Raw genomic sequence first — 16,970 nt, forward strand, 5'->3', positions numbered from 1 at the left:
TTGAGTTTGTCAAAGTGTTAAGTACAATTTTACCAGTTGTTAGACTCCAAAATATCATTCAATAGTGGTGTCAGATAATTATGAATGTAGCATCATGTCATCTGATGTAAATCAACAATTAAGATTAAACAATGTAAGAATCAAGCCCTTTCTTTAAATCTTTAACAGAAGTCTTGCTCTTAAATAGCTTAAGACGATTAAAAAGCAATGAGACTCTCAAATATATCTTGTCATAGAACAGATGCATAACATGCTTTTTGTATAATAACTATGTCAGTAGTCAATGTCTTGTATTTGACACTATGCTAATGTTGGAAGCAGCGTTCTATTAAAGATGTTCAAGTTCAAGTTTAGGGGCATATTCTCATCAAAGTACATGACTTTAGACCTCAGATTAACAATAGTGAAAATTGTTATATCTTACGCTTGTCAAAATCATGTAAAAAATCTATTATCATTAGGACATGAATGTTCAGAGTCTCTATATTTCAAATTGTTCTGTATTAAAATTCTACTTTTTGGTACACTTGTGGCTGAAGTCTGATTCAATTGGCAAACTTGACTCGATATTAGTTCATGGGCCAAACAGGTTTTTGGTACAACCGAGAGGGACAAGTCCTATCATGGATCTTTTGTATCTGTGGTAGCCAAAGTTTGTTATAAGCTATGATAACTAAAGAAAGTAATGGAAGAGGATGTTGGCCTTAAAGATGAGGAACTTCGATCTGTCATGTTCGACTTGTGGAAACACGTGTGTCACCTCTAAAAAGAGGCTGAACTGAACTGAACTGATGATAACTAACTTCCATGAGCAGCTTCCTACTATACTCACGTGACCAAATGACGTCATTGAGATGGACCTCGGTTTTTGGGACTTAATTCAAAGGACTGGAACAAATATCAAACATCAATAATTTTCGGTGAAAATAGGCAAAAGATACCACAGGAACCACAAGAAAGTATGTTTTTGTTCGATATTTCGCATTTAGAAGACGTTATGAGTCTTTTAAGTCCGTTTTAGGGGGTAATTTTGTGTAAAAGATGTATTGTTCACTTTCCAAAATCAGGCATTTATTCGGGCTACATATGGGGTCTTGCGTAATGCATTATATTGATTGCCCATATCATTCTCTGCGTTTTGGGCTTTGAATCAACAAAATCCGTCAATTCTATCAGGAGTTATACGGGTTTTAAGGATTACAACCACATGAACCAACGGATGCCACTCTTCAGTCTGTGTGCCTCATTAATTCAGCTTCTTTTACGGTCATGTTTTAGCGCCCCCTATCTCTCAGCCCGCCAACTGCAGCATTGCGAACCGTGATCAACCGCACCGTTGCAAAGATAGGATACACCAGATGTTGTAGAGCCTCCTTGGGTAGACCAAACTAAAATGGCATTGGAAAGGAGACACATCAGGACTCGGAACACTTTTGAAAAACTGATGGTGGGTAAAGAATTCCCCAAAGTGAAGGATGATGGCTGTTTCTTCGCTTCCGAAGATCACTGGAAAGGTTGTCCTCCTCAAAGTGAAGGAACTGTCACGGTAAACGCAGTGTGCGGGCAACATCGGTTTTCAAAAGTATTCAGAGCCCTGATGTGTCTCCTTTCAAATATCATGTTGATTTGGTTTACCCAAGGAGGCTCTATACGACCTGCTTGGTGCATCCTATCCTTGCAAGGTCTTGCAACGGTGTGGTCGGAGGGTTTTATTTATCACGGTTGCTGTAGTTGGCGGGCTGAGAGATAGAAGGCGCTAAAACATGACCGTGAAATAAGCTGAATTAATGAGGCACACGGACGCGTGTAGTGGTACTTTGTGTCATCATGCATATAAAGTTGGGGGGTTGCCAGCGCAGTTTGGCAATTCCAAAAGATCCGGATGCGTTATCTGGCAGAGGTGAAGGAAGAGGAACGTAAAAAATCCTGGGCACTCCTACCCCACTCGACCGAACCTCTGCTTGGAATAGTTTTCGGCCAGGGTATGGAAAACAGAACGATACGACGGGTACCATATCTTGTCGTATTACGTATTTGTTTCCACTACTGCAGCAGCAGAATACAGCGGACTACCACTACTACTTAGTACCAGTTTTAAAACATTGAAGACGCAAGTTTTCTGCAACACCGTCTGGCTGAAGCACCTTGACCGTTTTGAATAATCAGGCGATACTTTCAGTGACCTGTGGTAGAGCACTTCCGGGTCGTAGCCTGTTGACCTCCAGCTGTGTCCGAGTCTGCCAGAAAGTTTCACGGCTTTGCAGCTCAGATCTGTTCCTTTGCGGGAGTTTCTGAAGGTTTCCTGTGACAAACGTGAACTTGCAGGTAAGACGAATAGATGAGGAATTGGTAGTAAAGAAAAGTATAAGGCTACTTGGTTGTATTCATGCATGGCGCTCTCTCGCGTAAGAAAATAAATTTATGTGGGAGGGGGGCAGTACGGTACTAGTACCGGCAGAACGTTGTGCGACGTAAAAATAAGTACTCAAGATCTTGGGGCCGTCTAAAGACTGTCTTGTATAATGAACGCACATTTATTAACATATATTTGAAAGTACCGAGGCCGCTGTTGAATTCTTTGTTTGTTTGATACTTGGTTTGCCAATACAAAAAAATGCTGGCCACTAAAATTCCTTTCAGGTCATAAGGGATTCATAATAGACCTTAGGATGAGACAAAATGTAGCAAAGACACAGGTTACATGTTTTAAGTCCTAATCCACAAACATTTATGTGTATATATTTTTGTACTTATTACACTTTCATTTACTCATTCACTCACTCATTCACTCTTATTCACTCACTCACTCATTCATTCACTCTCTCATTCTACTTCACTTACCTAACCGCTCTGTTTCTAATTCGCTCACTCACTTAAGATGGTTGCTTACTATATATGTCGATTTTTCGTTCAATTTTACAGAACTGCTGCAACCTGATCAAAGGTTACCATGGAGACACAAGTCAACATGGACAGTGAAGAACAGGATCAGTGTCAGGAAGGGGCTGAGTCCTTCAGCTATCAAGAGGCCAACATGCAGACTCACAGTACTGTTCTGGGACCCTACATGAAAACCCACACCGGTGAGGGACCCTACATGGAAACCCACACTGGCGTGGGACCCTACATGGAAACTCGCACTGATGAAAAACCCTACGTGCAGACTCACACTGATGAAAAACCCTACATGGAAACCCACACTGGTGAAAAACCCTACGTGCAGACTCACACTGGTGAGAAACCCCACGTGCAGACTCAAACTGGTCAGAAACCCTACGTGCAGACTCACACTGGTGAGAAACCCTACATGGAAACCCACACTGGTGAGAAACCCTACGTGCAGACTCACACTGGTGAGGAACCCTATGTGCAGACTGACAGTTCTGAAAAACCTAACGGCGTCATTTACATGTGTGGTATATGTAGAATGGTCTTCAGTAATTTGAGTGATATAACGAACCACCTGCAGACTCACACTGTTCACCAGTTTATTTTACCTAGTCTCCTGAAGAGCCACATGCAGACTCAAACTGGTGAGGGACCTTACACTGGTGAGAGACCTTTCAGCTGTGATCAATGCAGCAAACAGTTCCGTCATCAGAACAGCCTTAAGGACCACAAGCTGACTCACACTGCTGAGAAACCCTACAGCTGTGAGGCGTGCGGCAAGCGGTTTAGTAGATTAAGTAGTTGTAAAAGACACATGCAGACTCACTCTGGTGAGAAGCCATACAAGTGTGAGGAGTGCGGCAAACAGTTTGTTGAACAGAGTCTCATGAAGAGCCACATGATGACTCACACTGGTAAGAAACCATATAGCTGTGATGTATGCAACAGAAAGTTCTGCCATCAGAGTGGTCTGAAGGCACACATGGGGATTCACACCGGGGAGAAATCCTACAGTTGTAAGGAATGCGGGAAGCAATTTCGTCAACTGGGTAACCTAAAGGGACACATGCGGACTCACACTGGTGAGAAACCCTTCAGCTGTGAGAAGTGCGGAAAGCCGTTTAGTGTCCAAAGTAGTTGTATTAGACACATGCAGACTCACTCAGGTGAGAAACCGCACAAGTGTGAAAAGTGCAACAAACAGTTCGTTTTTCCAAATCTTCTTAAGCAACACATGCTGACTCACTCTGGTGAGAAGCCATACAAGTGTGAGGAGTGTGGCAAACAGTTCATCGCACTGACTGAACTAAAGAAACACAAGTTGACCCACACTGGTGAGAAACCGTATAGCTGTGATGTTTGCAGTAAGAAGTTCCACCGACAGAGTCATCTGAAGACACACATGCAAACTCACACTGGGGAGAAACCATACAGGTGTGAGGAGTGTGGCAAACAGTTTAGTTTGCAGAGTAGCCTAACAAAGCACAAGCGGACTCACACTGGTGAGAAGCCCTACAGCTGTGAGTGTGGCATGCAGTTCAGAAGCATTACTAGTCGTATTAGACACATGTGGATGCACAAGTGTAAGGAGTGCAGCAAACACTTAATTTCACTCAGTGCTCTGAGGAAACACATGCTGACTCACACTGGTGAGAAACCTTACAAGTGTGAACAGTGCACTAAGGAGTACAGTAGGCAATCTTACCTAAAGAAACACATGAAAACTCACACTGATGAGAAGCCATTCATGTGTGACAAGTGCGGGATGTTCTGTAGAACAAGGACTCAACTGAAGGGACACATGCTGATCCACACTGAAGAGAAACCCTGCATGTGTGAGAAGTGTGGAATGCAGTTTAGGACACTAAATAACCTAAATACACACATGCAGATTCACACTGAAGACAAACCTTACAGCTGCAAAGAATGTGGCAAGCAGTTCCGTCGAATGGGTCATCTACAGCTTCACCTACGGACCCACACTGGGGAGAAACCCTACAGATGTGAGGAGTGCGGCAAGCAGTTTAGTGACAGTAGCAGTCGTAGAAGACACATGAGGACTCACACTGGTGAGAAACCTTACAAGTGTGAGCAGTGCAGCATGCAATTCAATCAGCTGGGTGGATTGAAGAGTCACACACTGATTCACACAGGTGAGAAACCCTACAGCTGTAGGGAGTGCACTAAGTGCTTCAGGCAAGCGACTGAATTAAAAATACACATGCTCACCCACACTGGTGAGATGCCCTGCAGTTGTGAGGAGTGTGGCAAAGGCTTTTATTATGTCCGCGATCTGAGGAGGCATATGTTGACTCACACTGGTGAGAAACCCTATAGATGTGAGGAGTGCAGTAAGTGCTTCAGGCAAGCGGCTGAATTAAAAATACACATGCTCACCCACACCGGTGAGATGCCCCGCAATTGTGAGGAGTGCGGCAAAGGCTTTTATTATGCCCGCGATCTGAGGAGGCACATGGTGACTCACACTGGTGAGAAACCCCACAAGTGTGAGGAGTGCAGCAAATGCTATGTTGATCAACGTGGTCTTAAAAGGCATATGCAGAACCATCACACTGCTAGTGAGAAGCCCGACATTCATGGCAGATGCAGTAAAGGGTTTAATGGACAGGGTGATCTAAAGAACAGCATGCAACCCCACTCTGGAGAGAAACCTCACAAATGTGAGGAATGCGGTAGGCAGTTCCGTCGACTGAGTCGCCTACAGAAACATAAGTTGACTCACAGCGGTGAGAAACCCTACATGTGTGAGACGTGCAGCAGGGGCTTTAGTAAAAGCAGGAATCTCAAGAAACACATCTTGACTCACACTGGTGAGAAACCGTACAAGTGTGAAGAATGCAACAAGAAGTTCAAACGACGCAGGAATCTAAAAGTCCACATACGTTCACACACTGGTGAGAAACCCTACAAATGTGAGACTTGCTGCAGCTGTTTCAGTAAAAGCAGTGATCTTAAGAAACACATGCTGACTCACACTGGTGAGAAACCCTACAAGTGTGAGGAGTGCAGCAAGCGGTTCAAACGATGCAGGAATCTAAAAGTCCACATGTTGACTCACAAAGGTGAGAAATCAGACATTCAAACTCACACGGGTGAGAAACCCTACAAGTGTGAGCAGTGCAGCAAGCGGTTCAAACGACGCAGGAATCTAAAAGTCCACATGTTGACTCACACCGGTGAAGAACCTAACAGTTCTGTTGCCAAAGTTACTTCATGAAACTCACACCTCAGACAAACAGAACAGTCTGGAAATCCTGATGAAATGTCAAGCAATCATTATGTGGAAGTTTTTTCAATACAGGATTAGATTGATGCAAGTACTGTAAATTCATTTATTTTCGCAGCCACTGAACTTGACAGTAGGATGGTTGTGTGCAGTGCAGTAGTAATGCAATGGAAGAACATCTTTACAGTATCATGAATTTGCGATGGCGTCACTACAAAAAACGCATAAACCATAGCAAACATTTAATGATTTACCGTATTTCATTGTTCAAATTGGGATGTTCAATTGTACTGTTGTTTTTTTTCCTAGATTTTTCTTGGGGTTTGCATCTGTTGTGTGTGAATTAAAACTTTGGTAGGAGTAATTATTAACAGTGCAGTTGTAACAGAATTTTGTTGTATTTCCCTTTTTATGATCATCAACATTAATTTCTTATCTTTATCCCTTTTTAAATTATTAACAGTATCTTTTTTTATGTTAATCTTTCCTTTTTTTTACTTAATTTCATGACCTGTAGTTTAGCCTTGCTGTACGAAATATGTGTAATTTGGGGCCAAGCCTGTCCCACTTTGTCCTGATGGGAAAAGCTGCCACCCAATACTCTGTCCATAGCATGTACAGAATAAAAGATACTTTAAAAGAATTACTATAATGGAATGTCTTCGTTAATTACACAACTGTAGTTATGTTTTGCGTAATTTGTATTCCTCGTGTACATCTCTGTCTGAGCTAGCTACATATCAAAAATCGTTGATCTTTTCTTCAGATTTCTACTTTAAAATATCTTAACAAAAACACCCTGCAGCTTCAGAACAAACCGCTAGGGGGCAAGTGACTATGAAGTATATACATTATGTAGTAGTAGTAGTAGTATCCAGTAATTTGAAATTTGCATGAAAATGAATATCTACTTTAAATACAGAATCATGCTAGCAATTTTTGGCCAAGTTATACAAAAGAGAACGATATGACGTATAACTATCAACAGACACTTAATAAGAAGAAGTTTGCTGCTACACCGTCTGCCGAACATACCGCGACCGATTTCGGTAATCATGCAACACTTTCTGTGAAATACGGGGTCATACGAGTACATCCGGGTCAGCGTTTGTTGACACCCAGCTGTGTCAGAGTCTTGCCCCAAAACAAGGAGTTCAAATCAACAATCAAACCGAAAGTTTCGCAGCTCCGGTGAATCAAGGTTCCTTGTGATATATTTGAACAGAAATTGAACTTGCAGGTAGGTAGATTAGGTGGTTATCTCGTTCGTAAGTTTTGTAGACTTGACAGCAAAGCACGATAGAGAAGAGGGAGGGGGCACTGATGTCATGGAGCCTCATATCTGTGTTGTCAATATTTGTGTTTTCTTCTGGAGTATTTTCGGCGTTTGTCTACAGAGAAAAAATATAATTAAATACAGGACTAGGATACATGGAGGGCTAGCCATAGATATGTTTGAAATTACTTAGATTTGGGGGGGGGGCAAGATTACGAAAATTTCGTATTTTTATTTTGTATTATGCGTATACTGTAAGCCAATTTAGCGGGTGTGTATGGGGTTTTGCTCGATCTTATGTACTATAGAAATAAAAGACAGGTGCATGTATGATATAATGTACCTCTGTTAGCTACAACTCTGACGGGCGACAGACGCACTGTTGGTAAACATCACCAACAATTTATTGGTAATTCCATTGATGTCATCACCATCTTCGGCGTGTAATAACCCCACAAGGTCTCCATCAGGGATGATGTAGTGGGAAGGAGTCCCCGGGCCAGGGCGGGCAGGCCTCCAGCCTAGCTTGGAACCCCTAAACTGTAGGAGCCATCACAACCGTAAACTGCAGGGCATTCCACTGGGGAGTAGTACAAGGGGGATGCCAGCATTAAATGCGAAAAACAGTGGTGTATGTTGTTGATTATTATAAACGTTTGCTCCAATAGACACTGTCTTTTTACACTTCGTTTGATAGAAATGGAATAGTCATAAAAATTGACACTCAAATTCCAGGAATGTATCTAACCATAAGGGTACAATTTGCCATGGAATTGTATAATTGATGATCTACAGGCTTCAGCTATGAAAGAAATCAGACACCACATATTCATTCATGAAACTCTGTTGTCATGGTTACAGACCTGCTGCAGCCATGGCCAAAGTTACCGTGACGATAGAGGTCAACAGTGGATCCGGACACCTGGACCCATGTGGGGAGGGGGACGAGTCCTCCAGTGTACCACAGAGCCCCATGCAGACCCACACTGGGGAGGAACCCCCCATGCAGACCCACACTGGGGAGGAACGCTCAATGCAGACCCACACTTGGGAGGAACCCCCCATGCAGACCCAAACTTGTGAGGAACCCTCCATGCAGACCCACACTTGTGAAAAACCCTCCATGCAGACCCACACTGGGGAGGAACCCTCCATGCAGACCCACACTGGGGAGGAACCCCCTATGCAGACCCACACTGGGGAGGAACCCTCCATGCAGACCCACACTGGGGAGGAACCCCCTATGCAGACCCACACTGGGGAGGAACCCCCCCTGCAGACCCACACTGGGGAGAAACCCCCCATGCAGACCCACACTGGGGAGAAACCCACCTTGGAAACTCATACTGGAGAGAAACCGTACCAGTGTGAGGAATGTGGAAAATACTTTCGCTTCCCATGTCTCCTTAAGAGACACATACAAACTCACACGGGTGAGAAACCCTACTTGTGTGAGAAGTGCGGAATGCGGTTTACAACACCTAGTTCCTTGAAGGGACACATGCGGACCCACACTGGTGAGAAACCCTACAGATGTGAGGAGTGTGGCAAGATGTTTAGTTCACTAGGAGGACTAAAAATGCACATCCGCACTCACACGGGTGAGAAACCCTACATGTGTGAAAAGTGTGGGATGTGTTGTATTGACACTCGTAGGCTGAATAGGCACTTGCTGACCCACAAAGGTGAGAAACTTTACATGTGTGAGAAATGTGGAATACAGTTAAAGACACTAAGTAACCTAAATACACACATGCAGATTCACACTGAAGACAAACCTTACAGCTGCAATGAATGCTGCAAGCAGTTTCGACGAAACTATCATCTAAAGCTGCACATGCGAACTCATACTGGGGAGAAACCCTACAAGTGTGAGGTATGCGGGAAGCAGTTTAGTGGTGCCAGTGGTCACAAAAGGCACATGCGGACTCACACTGGTGAGAAACCCTACAAGTGTGAGGAGTGTGGCATGCAATTCAGTATTATGGACTCACTAAAGAATCATATTCCGTTTCACACAGATGTGAAACCCTACATGTGTGAGGAGTGCAGTAAGAGCTTTAAACAATCAAGAGCTTTAAAAAGACACATGCTCACTCACACCGGTGAGATGCCCAACAGTTGTGAGGAGTGCGGCAAAGGCTTTTATTATATCCGTGATCTGAGGAGGCACATGCTAACTCACACTGGTGAGAAACCCCACAAGTGTGAGAAGTGCAGCAAATGCTATGTTGATCAACGTGGTCTTAAAAGGCATGTACAGAAACATCACACTGCTGGTGAGAAACCCGACATTCGTGGCAGATGCAGTAAAGGGTTTGATCCACAGGGCGATCTAAAGAACAGCATGCAACCCCACTCTGGAGAGAAACCCCACAAGTGTGAGGAATGCGGTAGGCAATTTCATCGGCTGAGTCGCCTACAGAAACATAAGTTGACTCACCGCGGTGAGAAACCCTACATGTGTAAGAAGTGCAGCAGGTGCTTTAGTAAAAGCAGGAATCTCAAGAAACACATCTTGACTCACACTGGTGAGAAACCATACAAGTGTGAAGAATGCAACAAGAAGTTCAAACGACGCAGGAATCTAAAAGTCCACTTACGTTCACACACCGGTGAGAAACCCTACAAATGTGATACTTGCAGCAGCTGTTTCAGTAAAAGTAGTGATCTCAAGAAACACATGCTGACTCATACGGGTGAGAAATCAGACATTCAAACTCACACTGGTGAGAAACCCTACAAGTGTGAGCAGTGCGGCAAGCGGTTCAAACGTCGCAAGAATCTAAAAGTCCACATGCGGACTCACACCGGTGAAGAACCTAACAGTTCCGTCGCCAAAGTTACCTCACGAAAGTCACACCTCAGAGGCTGTGAAGACACCTAAGGCCACACCAATTTAATTTCTTGGTTAACGGATTTTTATTTAAAAAAAAAAGAAAAATTAGAAGAAAAAAAATTCCCAAAGACAGAAGGTTGGGCCAGCCTGTTTTCATGATGATTTTTTTCGAAAATGTTTTTTTTTTTTAAATAAAAATCCGTTAACCAAGAAATTAAATTGGTGTGGCCTTAAGAGAATAGCCTAGATATCCTGATGAATTATCAAGAAATTAGTTTATGGAAGAAGTTTTTTTTATATCAGATTGATGCTAGTGCTGAAAATTCATTTATTTTCTTAGCCACTAACTTGACAGTAGAATGGGAAGCTGTTTTGTTTTGTGCAGTACCGTTGTGATGCAATATTTACTGTACATGAAATTGCGATTGAATAAATCTCTTGGCTGTGCGGAAAATACGAGTAGTCTTTTTATTCTACCCAGGCAGACTAACACATACTAGTAGCTAATGTAAAAAGAAATGTTGTAATGTTTCGCATGTATATTACCCATTGTTGTAGTAGATTATGCAAGCATTTTTCCAGTAAAGTAAACTATACTTTCATTATGAACCTCTGATGATGGTCATTTATTTCATTTGATTCATTATCATTTCATAAGTTGCTGTTCATCATGTACATGTAGTGCCCAGTGACCTACCTACCTACCTACAGAGGCTGCTTAGAAAATTGCAAATAATAATTCAATGAAAATGTGTTTTACAATCCGTTTTATTTTGCACCAATAGACATGAATCTCCAAATACATATGTACCATGCCATCTACTGTAATCAGGCAAGTTTGCTGCAATGTCGTCTGGCAGACATACTAGTACCTTGTCTATAGGGTAATCAGGTAAGAGGTTATGACCTGGATAGCCGACTGTTTCCGGGTTATGACTTATTGACTTCCGGTCATTGTCCTTAGCAGACTACATTTTCGTCGCGTGTCGTCTTGTTTATTTTTATGACGTTTCTGCGGTCTCGGAGTGATACAGGTGAAGTGGAATTATATTTTAGCTAAAAGGCAGATTTTAGAATAGTGATAACAATACTAGTTTCTGTATGTAGCGCCTACATAGCCGTGGATCTGCGTTTTTTACAGTACCGATACACACAGTCTGCAGCTGATGGAAATTCCTATTTTTAGGTGCGCCTATAATTTTCTCTTACGTGTTTATACCTAGGTTTTCCGCTTCGTCTGAAGCCTTTCCGGCTCTTGTCAACTGCAGCAAAAATGTTGCAGGGCTAGGAGAGACGGTGGTCAAGTTGTGATGATATTTGAAGGAATGACTTATGGGGAGGGGGGCGGTCAAAATTATACTAAAAAGGATAAATTTGTACATATCAAGGAGGCTTTAGATATAAAACGTCCTCGGTAATATGTTGGACCAAAATTAAGAACTTGAAATTTCTTTAAAGCAAAACCTTCCTGTGAATGATGTATAAGATGACCAATATTTTTTTGAGAATTGCGTAAATTATTACGTTTTCTGTTTGTGTGTGTATGTTTGTGAACTGCAGCAAAAATAAGGTGCACAAGGTCCGCTGATTCTATTTCCACCACATATGTTAGTACTAGTAGTCCGTTTTGGTGTAATAACAAGTTTTTCTGTCTACTAGTAGGTCAACTGGGCAAATTAGTAGCTAGTCGATAAATGTAGATACTAGATAACTGATAAGTATCTAGTACCAGAGCCCAGAAAACGACAAGAAATAGTCATACCTTCAAGTACCAGAGTTATCAACTAAGGATTGATGCGTTCAAAAATTTGTATTTTCCGAGAACCATAGTAGAATGAAACTCGTCATCAGATGCTGTAGGGGAGCATCTTTACTGAATAGCTTCAAAGAACGATTGCAGTCAGATGTGCAAAAGTTAGGTGTGACAGGCCGTTCAGCGTAACATAACCAGCTGCTGCCGCGCCGTGTGCCTGCAAAGCTGGGGTGTTAAGCCGAAGGGCGGCTATACAGATACAGATAACGGCACATATTCGAGGACAGCAGCTGCTGATGGGATGTAGGTCAACAAACAGATGGCAGGGGGCCGTTGAAAAACAGTTGCATGGTTTACCTAACGGCAGTTTTCTATATCTCTGTGATGTACCGTAAATGCAGAAATGTCCGCGGTGGTTTTATGTTCGCGTTTTTTGCAGTTTTAGTAAGCTCTTCGTCACAAACTTAAAACCACTGCAAACATTTCTTGCCCTCCTACCCCCTTGTCTACTATTGTCTCAAACATAAACTTAAAACCACCGCGAACACTCCATTTTCGTTTAATTAAAACCTCACGAACTTAAATGCATTTACAGTATCACTTGTGGAAGAAATTATGTCATCATTATTTATGTAAGTCTGTCTATACATGTATATACTGTTGTAGTAGATTACTATTATGCAAATTTCCCCTACTGACCGGTTACAGACTGGTGCAATTAAATCTGGCTAGATTTGTGGCACTTATATCATAAAGGTAAACATAATTTGGCAAACTATGAGATGCATGAAACTATAGTTGTAGGAAAATAACTATTGTAAATGCAGAAACGTTCGAGGTGGTTTTATGTTCCCAGTTTTTGTGGCCACAGTTTCACCGGGAACTTAAAACCATTTTTGTCCAATACTGCGTCAGTATGCACCTATAGTGTGCCGCAAACTTGAAACCACTGCGAACGCTCCATTTTCACCTTAGCGCGAAATAAAAACCACGCGAACTTAAATGTATTTACAGTATCTTGTAGGGCATCAATAAAAATAGTAGCCTGGGCACCACATGTACACTCCAGTTGTTTTCTACTGGTTTGATTGTGCTTGCCATGGTTAACAATTAAACATCTTTTTGGTGTTAGACAGTTTGTCGGGTGTGTATGGGGGTTATGCAATCACATACAACATAATAAGAAAGGTATTTCTGTTACAGCAGTGACACTTAGCAGGAACTACTGTTAATGCAGAAAGGTTTGCGGGATTTAATTTTGCAGTAGGGAGAAAATGGAGTGTTCGCGGTGGTTTTGAGTACGTGTTTGAAACAATAGTAGTGCTAGTCACACAATGGACCGGCAGTTCGTGGTTGCTTTAAGTTTGCGGTTCACCACGAAAACTTTATACATAAAACCACCATGAACATTTCTGAAGTAACAGTTCTTTCACAAATAGTTGTACCAAAATGAGGTTGTGTAATTTGTTGGCTACAGCTTGTCAAAATATCAGACTTAAAGCAGAGATTTATGAATGGAACTTTTTTGTGGTTCTTACAGATCTGCTGCAGTCATGGATGACGTTACCGTGAAGATAGAAATGACCAGTGATGAGGAGGACCTGAATCTACATGGGGAGGGGGGCGCATCCTCCAGTGTACCACAGACCCCCATGCAGACCCACCCTCATGAGGAACCCTCCATGCAAACCCACACTGGGGAGGAACCCTCCATGCAGACCCACACCAGTGTTATGGTGAAGACAGAAGTCAACATTGATGATGGAGACCTGAGCCCATGTGGGGAGGGGGGCACATCCTTCAGTGTATCACAGAGCCCCATGCAGACCCACACTGGGGAGGAACCCTCCATGCAGACCCACACCGGTGTTATGGTGAAGACAGAAGTCAACAGTGAGGATGGAGACCTGAGCCCATGTGGGGAGGGGGGCACATCCTCCAGTGTACCACAGAGCCCCATGCAGACCCACCCTCATGAGGAACCCTCCATGCAAACCCACACTGGGGAGGAACCCTCCATGCAGACCCACACCGGTGTTATGGTGAAGACAGAAGTCAACATTGATGATGGAGACCTGAGCCCATGTGGGGAGGGGGGCACGTCCTTCAATGTACCACAGAGCCCCATGCAGACCCACACTGGTGAGGAACCCCCCATGCAGATCCTCACTGGTGAGGAACCCTCCATGCAGACCCACACTGGGGAGGAACCCTCCATGCAGACCCACACCTGTGTTATCGTGAAGACAGAAGTCAACAGTGAGGATGGAGACCTGAGCCCATGTGGGGAGGGGGGCGCATCCTTCAGTGTACCACCAAGCCCCATGCAGACCCACACTGGTCAGGTGCCCTACAGAGAAACTCTCAATGGTCTGGAATTCTACATGGAAACTGTTGAAAGACTCTACATGGAAACTAAAGGTGAAGCGAAACCCTACATGCAAACCCACACAGCTGAGGAACCTCATGGGATAGAAACTCACACTGGTGAGGAACCACTGATAGAAAAGCCCTATGTGTGCGGAAGATGCAACAAGGACTTTAGTCAGCTGGATTTTCTAAAGAACCACATGGAAACCCACACTGGTGGCCAAACCCACAAAGAAGCTCACACTAGTACTGATGAGGCACCCTTTGTGGAAACTCACACTGGTGAGGAACCCTATGTGGAAACTCACACTGGTGAGGAACCCTATGTGGAAACTCACACTGGTGAGGATCCCTATGAGGAAACTCACATTGGTGAGGAACCATATGTGGAAACTCACACTGGTGAGGAACCCTATGTGGAAACTCACACTGAAGAGAAGCCATACCAGTGTGATCAGTGTGGCAAGTGCTTTAGTTTTGACAGGAACCTTCGGAGACACAAGTTGCTTCACACAGTTGAGAAACTCTACATTTGTGGGGTGTGCAACAAGCAGTTCGCCCGACCAGGTTATCTAAAAACCCACATGACAACTCACACTGGAGAGAAACCACACCAGTGTAAGGACTGTGGCAAGTCCTTTCGTTTATTTACTACCCTTAGGATTCATAAGATGATCCACACTGGTGAAAAACCCTACAAGTGTGAGGAGTGCGGCAACACGTTTAGTTTAAAACAAAGTCTAAAAATACACATGCAGACTCACACTGGTGAGAAACCCTACAAGTGTGAGGAGTGTGGCAACACGTTTAGTTTAAAACAAGGTCTAAAAAAACACATGCGGACTCACACTGGTGAAAAACCCTACAAGTGTGAGGAGTGCGGCAGGCAGTTCAGTCAGCTGGGGGCTAAAAAGAAACACATGCTGACTCATACTGGTGAGAAACCCTACGGTTGTGGAGAGTGCGGCAAGCAGTTCACCCAACTTCATCTTCTAAAGGCCCACATGATAACTCACACTGGAGAAACGTCCTTACTTCAGACTCAAATTGGAGAGGAACCCAGCATGGAAACTCACACTGGTGAGGAACCCTACATAGAAACTCACACTGGTGAGGAACCCACCATGCAAACTCACACTGGTGGGAAACCCTGCGTATGTGGCAGTTGTGGTGAAGCGTTTACCCAGCTGGAGGATTTAAACAACCATATGAGAACTCACACTAGTGTAGGATCTTACCAGTGTGAGGAGTGTGGCATGAGCTTTACCCATTATTTTGATAGAACTAGGCACATGAAGACTCACACTGGTGAGAAACCCTACAGTTGTGAAGTGTGTGGCAAGCAGTTCCACGCACCCAGTCATTTCAAAATCCACATGCGCACTCACACTGGTGAGAAACACTACAGTTGTGAAGTTTGTGGCAAGCGATTCGATCGAAGCGGTAATTTAAAAGGCCACATGAAAACTCACACTGGTGAGAAACCCTGCAAATGTGAGATTTGCAGCAAGTGTTTTAGAGACCAGAGTGATCTTAAGAAACACATGATGATTCACACTGGTGAGAAACCCTACAGTTGTGGGGAGTGTGGCAAGGAGTATGGTAGATTATCTAGCCTAAAAATCCACATGCGCACTCACACTGGGGAAAAAGCCTTTGAATGTTAGGCTTGCAGCATGTGTTTTAGTGAAGGTACTACTCTCAAGAAGCACATGAAAATTCACACTGGTAAGAAAGCTAACAAATGTGGGATTTGCAGTCAATGGTTTAGTGAACGTGGCGATCTTGAGAGACACAAGTTAACTCACACTGTTAACTCATACTGATGAGAAGTGTGGTGGGCAGTTTAACCGACGCAGAAATGTGAGAATCCACATGGAAACTCACACTGGTGAGAAACCCTACATGGAAACTCACACTGGGGAGAAACCCTATATGGACACATACCTCAGGGATTCTGTTGTTACCTGTACAGCATCAGAGGTTCATATTTTAGACATCTTGTGTTTCGATACAATCGGAAAATAGCAAATATCTTCTTAACAAACTTTATTTAGATAAACAAAATATACAAAACAAACATGTATATGTAATGATATTGTGATTATTGGTATTGTAACAAGATTGTATGTTGAAACACTTTTGTACTAAGAACGGAATTCGGATTTTGTTGTAACATAATCCGCGAGCTTCTTACTGAATAAAATCATCATCATCAATCATCATCATCATAAAAATACAGGTGTACATACACCGACAAAAAATACAATCGATCTAGCAAAACAATGTATAAAGGTTCCCACTATATGTTGTGCTTACATATTTTCTTTGTAATTATTAATATTTTCTCTAATCTATGTACATACTTAACAAAAGCAATAAATTTAGGAGATATATATAGATTAGAAGACTCACGATTTTTATAGATATATATTTTACCTAATATTATGATAACATTTAAAATGACTGGTGTTTCACCTGATAAGAAAATCCCCCAGTAATACATTCAATGGGTTATTAATACCTAAGATAGCAAATAATTAACTATAATTCTAGGAAGGCTCTTCTGAGATGGCAAAAGCGCAATATAAAACAC

General features: G+C 42.9%; 3 protein-coding genes across 3 annotated transcripts; all 3 read left to right on the forward strand.

Moving 5' to 3' along the window:
• The first annotated feature begins 2,214 nt into the window (after positions 1 to 2,214).
• LOC136446799 (zinc finger protein 493-like) lies at positions 2,215 to 6,779 on the forward strand. The gene is made up of 2 exons (XM_066445379.1): positions 2,215 to 2,325; positions 2,923 to 6,779. Exon 2 carries the CDS (start codon positions 2,951 to 2,953, stop codon positions 6,125 to 6,127), a length of 3,177 nt encoding a protein of 1,058 aa, XP_066301476.1. The 5' UTR covers positions 2,215 to 2,325; positions 2,923 to 2,950; the 3' UTR covers positions 6,128 to 6,779.
• Positions 6,780 to 7,242: 463 nt separating this feature from the next.
• Positions 7,243 to 10,865, forward strand: LOC136446805 (zinc finger protein 665-like). Its single transcript, XM_066445387.1, has 2 exons — positions 7,243 to 7,376; positions 8,274 to 10,865. Exon 2 carries the CDS (start codon positions 8,287 to 8,289, stop codon positions 10,297 to 10,299), a length of 2,013 nt encoding a protein of 670 aa, XP_066301484.1. The 5' UTR covers positions 7,243 to 7,376; positions 8,274 to 8,286; the 3' UTR covers positions 10,300 to 10,865.
• Positions 10,866 to 11,187: 322 nt separating this feature from the next.
• LOC136446802 (zinc finger protein 791-like) lies at positions 11,188 to 16,163 on the forward strand. The gene is made up of 2 exons (XM_066445385.1): positions 11,188 to 11,285; positions 13,545 to 16,163. The coding sequence occupies exon 2, from the start codon at positions 13,558 to 13,560 to the stop codon at positions 16,039 to 16,041; it is 2,484 nt and encodes an 827-aa protein (XP_066301482.1). The 5' UTR covers positions 11,188 to 11,285; positions 13,545 to 13,557; the 3' UTR covers positions 16,042 to 16,163.
• Positions 16,164 to 16,970: the final 807 nt, after the last annotated feature.

This window comes from Branchiostoma lanceolatum, chromosome 13, assembly GCF_035083965.1.
Source record: "Branchiostoma lanceolatum isolate klBraLanc5 chromosome 13, klBraLanc5.hap2, whole genome shotgun sequence".
Classification (NCBI taxonomy): domain Eukaryota; kingdom Metazoa; phylum Chordata; class Leptocardii; order Amphioxiformes; family Branchiostomatidae; genus Branchiostoma; species Branchiostoma lanceolatum.

Coding starts and splice junctions, on each gene's coding strand:
- LOC136446802 (XM_066445385.1), top strand. CDS start 13,558: ATGGATGACGTTACCGTGAAGATAGAAATGACCAGTGATGAGGAGGAC.
- LOC136446799 (XM_066445379.1), top strand. CDS start 2,951: ATGGAGACACAAGTCAACATGGACAGTGAAGAACAGGATCAGTGTCAG.
- LOC136446805 (XM_066445387.1), top strand. CDS start 8,287: ATGGCCAAAGTTACCGTGACGATAGAGGTCAACAGTGGATCCGGACAC.